The sequence below is a fragment of the Physella acuta genome, unplaced genomic scaffold (genome assembly GCF_028476545.2).
Source record: "Physella acuta isolate Inbredline_101_S28 unplaced genomic scaffold, ASM2847654v3 ptg001006l, whole genome shotgun sequence".
NCBI lineage: Eukaryota > Metazoa > Mollusca > Gastropoda > Physidae > Physella > Physella acuta.
In genome coordinates, this window is record NW_026732523.1 from 218,197 (window position 1) to 225,515 (window position 7,319).

General features: G+C 33.3%; 1 protein-coding gene across 1 annotated transcript; it reads right to left on the reverse strand.

The window, feature by feature from the left end:
- Positions 1-6,238: 6,238 nt before the first annotated feature.
- On the reverse strand, positions 6,239-6,921 carry LOC131954501 (uncharacterized protein NKAPD1-like). Its single transcript, XM_059318228.1, has one exon. The coding sequence runs from the start codon at positions 6,764-6,766 to the stop codon at positions 6,254-6,256; it is 513 nt and encodes a 170-aa protein (XP_059174211.1). The 5' UTR covers positions 6,767-6,921; the 3' UTR covers positions 6,239-6,253.
- Between the last annotated feature and the right edge of the window lie 398 nt (positions 6,922-7,319).

Genomic DNA, 7,319 nt, shown 5'->3' on the forward strand with positions numbered 1-7,319 from the left:
GGGGAGTTGAATGTTTGGGTGATTTTGGTGGAGTCTATTTTTGTATGGAGTTAAGATTTGGGAGATTTTTAGTTTTGGAGAATTTATTGTGGGAGTATTTAGTGTGGGATTATTTAGTGAGAGAGCATTTAGTGTGGGAGAATTTAGTGTGGGAGAATTTAGTGTGGGGGAATTTAGTGTGGGAGAATTTAGTGTGAGAGAATTTAGTGTGGGAGAATTTAGTGTGGGAGAATTTAGTGTGGGGGAATTTAGTGTGGGAGAATTTAGTGTGGGAGAATTTAGTGTGGGAGAATTGATTGTGTTGTGTTGTAGTGTAGGCAAGGGAAATGATTTGAGTGTGTGTATATATATAAATAAATCTACGGTGGGTGTGATGGGGTTTACTTTGGACTTTGGGTAAGTTGAGTGGGGGTGTTTGGATTAGTGGGGGGTGGGGGAGTTGTCCTTCTTGGTATCGTTTAATCGACCTCCGAATCATGTAACAATGTGACGGATTGCGTCATTTGTATAACGGTGCTTTGTTTATTTCTTAATCTAAGACTGAATAGTAGGGAAAAACATGTCAAATACCCTATATATTAACGAGCTTTCACAAGCCTAAATTACAAAAGTAAGAGTACACTTTTTAAGCTATAATACTAAACACAAAGCTTTCTACTGCTAGTCCGAATGTCTCGAGTTCCGGGCTTAGGTAACTAAGGCGGATAGGCTTAGTATTGACCACATTATCTCCCTGTATGTCGAGGTGATTGAAGCACGATTTTCACTTTATCTGCCATTTGTGTATTGGGCACGAAGGGGAAAAGATTATGAAGATAAGTTAAATAAAAAGCGCGGGTCGATCAGTGGCGGAACTAGAAAAAAAGGGGCCACCCCGCAAAAATAAATTTAGCCTCCCCCCATATAAAATTATAGGCCTATATATGTGTATATATCTCTCTCTCTCTCTCTCTCTATATATATATATATATATATATATATATATATATAAATATATATATATATATATATATATATATACTCAAACACAAAATACGAACGTAGGATACTTATTGCTGGCCTATTCGTGTTTTAAGAAATACGTGTTTTTTTTTTTTAAACAAATGACAACATCATGTCATGTAAGTGCATTCGCGTGTTTCGTAAAATTTAATTTTAATTTATCTCTGCTTTAAGATCGTAGTGTACATTCCCTTGAATAAAAACTGATCTAAAGGTTAAAATAAATAAATCATATATATCAAAGATCAGAATTGCATTCAAGAATTAATATTAGTTAATTGTGTAGAAAACATTTTTATAAAATATTTTATATTTTTATAAAGAAAACCGGGATTTTTGTGAAATATAAAAAATTATAAATAACTTTAAAAACAACTTCTAGGTTGAAATTTAAAGCTTGTTTTTATCTTACCTAACCACTTTTCTAATGGGTTTTTTTTTTAAATATTAATTTCATATAGATTAATACCCAACCTTACGATAACCCTAGCACAAGTGTCGGCAACATTTAGAGACGGAGGAGCCTAAAGTTACAATTTACAAATTATCACAGTTTTTAAAGAGCCACTAACATTATTTTTTTCAATATTTTGGTATTTGATAACGATTTGGTAAATACATTTGACTTTGTTTTAAAATAAATAGCGCTAAATATGAACTTATTATTTCATATAAGAACAAACACATGTTTCGCACAAAAACTGTTTTAGCTAGATCTGCTATGATAAAATTAGAAATCACATAATTTAACTATAGTACTATCCCAATCAACTTTAGAAGCCAATAATTTTTTTTTCTTTCTTTACGGACACCACTGGTTCAGTAGGTATCTTTCATAGCCAGACAGGCCTCAGCACGGCAAACTCCGACTAACTGGTTTGGATATCGATTTGATTACTGTATCGGTCGCTTCTGTCTTTCGGTTCTCACAGGGCTTATCTTTCACCCCACGCGAACCCAGAGTCTAGTACCTTATAGCTCAACCGTAGGAAACTAATAACTAACATACTACGTCACTTAGGTCAAATTGATGCATACTGACAGGTAGAGGAATGCATTCTGAATAAAATAACATCCCCATGTAACGACAATAAAAAAAGGCGGCCCTTGGGCAGTGGCAAACAAGGAATGGTCGCCATGGTGCTGCTTACAGCGGCTGTGGGGTTGGGCCTTGTGCCAAGGCGGCTGTCAGCTGTCCATTTACTTTCTACCTCACCTATTCTCATTGTTCTTTGATGAGTTTTTTTAATCCTATTAAAGTTGTTTTTCTTTACAGTATAATATTTTAATGAGTTTTGAAAATGAAACTATACAATTATTAATCATTGTGCATTGAACAGGTGAGCCGCACCATGACATCAAAGGCCGCATGCGGCTCGCAATCCGCAAGTTGCCGACCCTGCGCTAGCATATTAAGTGAGAATTCAGTAAATACGCATATATATATATATATATATATATATATATATATATATTTAATACTTTTATTTTCAATTTTAAAATAAATATAGTAACATCCCCCACCCTTTTGGTGGGTATTTACAAGGTGGTTACATTAATGTAGGCCTACAGGGAATAGTAAATAAATTGCTAATTTGGTTAATAAGTATATAAAATATATTGGGTTTAAAGCATTTTGGTTCAACAATTGGACAGAGGCTGGTTTGGAACATGTTGCTATTAAAAGTGAGTCAAGGTGTACTACATATGGGAGGTTATTCCAAAAAACAAAATTGGTTTACATGGATTTCATCCCTTCTTGTACAATAAACTAAGTAATAAAGAATGAATAAATAAAGGTGATACGTATATATACAACTGTTGTATGAAGAAAAGGAGCCGGACATAATTGTTTATACAATGCTACCATTACAAGAAAAATTCAACTGTGTTATTCTGTTCGAATGTTACACTGTATGTGTGGGGTGGGCGGGGTCATAGCGGCATGGGTTGAAAGGGGGTAGGTTTGGTTGGGTACAGTAGGCTAGACATCAGGAGCGATGTTGCGTGATATTTTGTGTCAGTGATTGGGATGGGGCGGGTAGGGCTGGGTAATTATAAGAAAAACAAACGTAGTTTAAAAAGAGTATGGCAACATCGCTAATTTAAACTTCTTGGTATTAATATTATAGCTGTTTGATACTAGTGTTTACTAATTATAGGGTTAACATTTAACAATTAGTAGGAGTTGTAACTAACATGTTGTTATTATTCACCAATCTTTTTAGATATTTTTCTTGTAATTTAATTTTTTATAATTAATTTTAACGTTTGTTTACTTGTTTCTGTTTCAATGTATATTAATAAATTTTCCTTTTCTTTTTATCGTTTAATTTTATAATTACCTCCCATTAAAAAATATATTGCTTGTATTTCCCCTGACAAAAAGTTCTACGCGCGAGATATTTTGACCGAAACCGCTGTGAACTGTTACAACTTGGTGCATTCTCGGGACTAACACTAATATTCTGTGTCAATGTTTAGTTTCACGTGGGGTGGGGTGGGGGGGGGTGGGGGTGGGGGAAGTGTGTGATCGAATCTAGTATGGGGGAATTGAATGTTTGGGCGATTTTGGTGGAGACTATTTTTGTATCGAGTTTAGATTTGGGAGATTTTTAGTTTTGGAGAATTTATTGTGGGACAATTTAGTTAGGGATAATTTAGTGTGGGAGATTTTAGTGTGGGAGAATTTAGTGTGGGAGAATTTAGTGTGGGAGAATTTAGTGTGGGGGAATTTAGTGTGGGGGAATTTAGTGTGGGAAAATGATTATGTAAATGTGGTGTTGTAGTGTAGGCAAAGGAAATTATTTGAGTGTTTGTGCATATCTATACATATAATTCTCTTCATGGAGACCATAGAAAACACCCAGCAGCTTAGCCACCACCCCCATCCCCAAACTGTCAAGTGAGCTGTGGTTCACCCCGAATGTTTACAATCGTAGAGCCGGGTTAGTGGCGGCTATTAGGGGCAGCTAATTTAGTATAAAACAATTCAAAACGAAGGGGAGGTAACAATTTCTGATTGATCTTTTCATTGCCTGTAAACTACAGCTTTCACTGGGCGGGAGAGGTAGTGTTAAATTCACAAATTATGAATTGCTTATAAGCAGAAAATAAAACAACTAGATGGCGGCGTTTACTACGTCGCGGGTCAGCTCGTAAAAATAAATCTACGTGTGATTGGGTTTACTGTGGGTACGTTGAGTGGGGGTGCTTGGATTATAGAGGGGTGGGGAGGAGTTGTCCTTTTGGGTGTGGTTTAATCGACCTCAGGATTATATGACAATGTGACGGATTGCGTCATTTGTATAACGGTGCTTTGTTTATTCCTAAATCTAAGACTAAATAGTAGGGGAAAAGCATGTCTAATACCATAAATGTTAACCAGCTTTTACATGCGATAAATTATAAAAGTAAGAGTACACTTTTTAAGAAATAATACTAATAATAAATACATAAAAACGTTTATAATCGCAGGCTTTTATAAATGCCTTAAAAAGAAGAAAATATCACAATTTTTATTAAATATAAAATAATGTTTAAAAATATAATAAATCTGCGGTTACTTTAAATACAATTTTTTTTAATATATTAATGCACTACTATTTATATCAATATAAATAAAAGCGGGGCCGCTATAATAATAAGTATTATAATAAATTATTTATATTATATTAAATAAAAATTGTATTATTTTCTTCTTTTTAGTGCATTTTAAAAGCTTGTAATTAGAAACGTTTTTATGTATTTATTATTTTTATACTTTTTAGTATTAACGTAAATATACGCATGTTAAGACAATATAGTTTAGACAATATAAGATTCCTCCTAGGACCTAGGTGGGTGTCGTGATAGTAATCGCGAAGTTGTTTGGTGTCATATGGCTGAAAATAAAAAATAAAAAAATTAGCCACTCGTACGTTTGAAGCCACCCAATACAAGTACTGGGTAACAGATTTTTTTTTTTAAATATGAAAATAATAGTTTATTATTAATGTAATAACATTTTCAAAAATCAGAGATAGCCAGGTTGTGATGTTCTACCATCTTGCGCGTGTAAAACCTCTCAATTTGTTGTAATCAGCCAGGTGCTCAACTGAATCCTACTCAACCTGTACCTATAAATAACCCAGCGTGGCCGAGATGTTAGTATACAGCGATTCACTACACGTATTGGGTTCACATCTCGTGGCATAGTATGAAGTTCTTGAGATGCTTCTTCCTGTATCTCTTTGGGTAGGACGGAATATCTCTTGATTGCAATTAACCTCTGTCTGACTGGGAAGTTCTCCGTAACCATAAGTCAACTCTTGTAATCACGGTACATCCACCTGTTCAGAAAGTGACGCTCAAAGCATTTATGGCGTGCTGGGACTGAGGTGTTGATAGCTGATGGGGTGGAATCAGGCTTGCATATGGTGGAGGCTGACACTGATGGTAGCAGTGTTTTAGAGATAGAACTAAACATTTCAGAAATTCTCGGGATATGTGTTGCACCACCTGGTGCAAACCTCGATAACACAGAAAACATTTTGTTGCATAAGCGATATGCTGTGTTAGGTTTCTAAATCAGAAGTCTACGTGCTAAATTATAATTTTTTTTTTTTTTTTTTATTTTTTTTTAACGATTATGATACAACATATATTTTATTTAGAACATAAAGTAAACCTTTGGAACTGCTGTAAAATTGTTGATGATAATAAGAAGTCCCAACTTATCTATTAATACAAGTTACGTCATAAAACACTGAGAATAGAACCAATGAAGTATGAAGGTTTTGTTTATCACCAATCATTAATTTCTAAGTTTGATGAAAAGTTTAGAAAGAAATGAAAAATTTACAAAATGTACTGAACATTTCGTCCTATCTTTAATTTAAACCAGTGATTTCTTTTGACAATTTAACTTTGTTTTGTTTTATTTAATGACCACAACCTCTAAAAAACCTAATAAAATACTTCCATTGACTTCCACACAAAAACTAAAATGATGTCTTTCTTCTGAGCATTTTTCTGTGACGTGGCTTATGAGCTAAATGTTCATCTCCAGCTATATCTTCCTGAGAGTACTTTCTCTTTTTTTGTTATTGAATTCTTTTCTTCTAACTTTCTCATATCAGCTTCAAAGCTTGATAATGAATCACGTCTCTTTCTTTTTCTTTCATTTTTAAGCTTTTTATCCTCTTTCCTACTAATAGTTTTTGTAGCTTTCTTTTTCTTCTTCTTTTTACAAACTGGACAGTTACAATCCTTATCTTTTTTTTTTCTTTTTCTGCTTTTTCTTTTTTTTCTTTGTTTTCTTCTGATCACCATCACTTTCACAATCTCCAGGGTACAGCTCTTTATAACCTCTGTGTCCCCATCTGTCAGGATCATTCTCTTCAAATTTATATAACTGTCTCATCCAGTAAGTACTGTTAGAAGCCTCTCCAACATTTCTATCTTCTGAGTCATCCATGTGGGCTTTTTTTGACTTCCTCTTCTTCCACCCTAAGTCATCCTGTCTGTCATCAAATAAAAATGAATTTTCTATCTTGACATCTTTAAATTCTTGAGTATCTTTTTTTCGCTCATGATTTTTACATAGTAGATTGATTTTTCCCTTTATTTTCAAATGGAGTTGCCACATCTCAGCCTCTTCCATGTGCCTGTTATGACTATCTGTATGACGTATGACATTGTGAAGAAGAGACTTGGCATCTGAATTCAATTTGTTTTTAGATTTATTACCATCATTACAGGTAAAAGTGTTGGATTTATCCATTATGGAATTATTTTGTTTATATTAGAACTTTGAAATACAACTGTCATCACATCTGTTTTTAAATAAATGTATTAAAACTTTTCAGTAATAAATAAAGACTAGCGATGTTTTCATCAGATGCAACAAAGTTCATTTACTATTTTCTCTAGCAGCCATCTTGGTGCTAAATTATAATGTCATATAATATAAAAATTAATATAAATTCGCGATAACGCACACTGTAGTAAGAATTATTTAATCAATTTTCTTGGTATAAATATTACAGCTGCTTGATACTATCGACTACTTATTATTGGATTAGCAACTAACAATAACTTGGAGTTGTGAATAACATATTATTATTAATCACCAAAAGTTTTAAATATTTTCCTTGTAGTTAAATTTGTTATAATTAATACTAACTTTTTGTTTACTTGATTTTGTTTCAATATGTATTAATTATTTTTTCTTATCTTTTTATCGTTTAATTAACTAATTACTTCCCTTTATAAAATCAATTGTTATTTCCCCTTACAAAAAAGTTCTACGCGCGAGATATTTTGACAGAAACAGA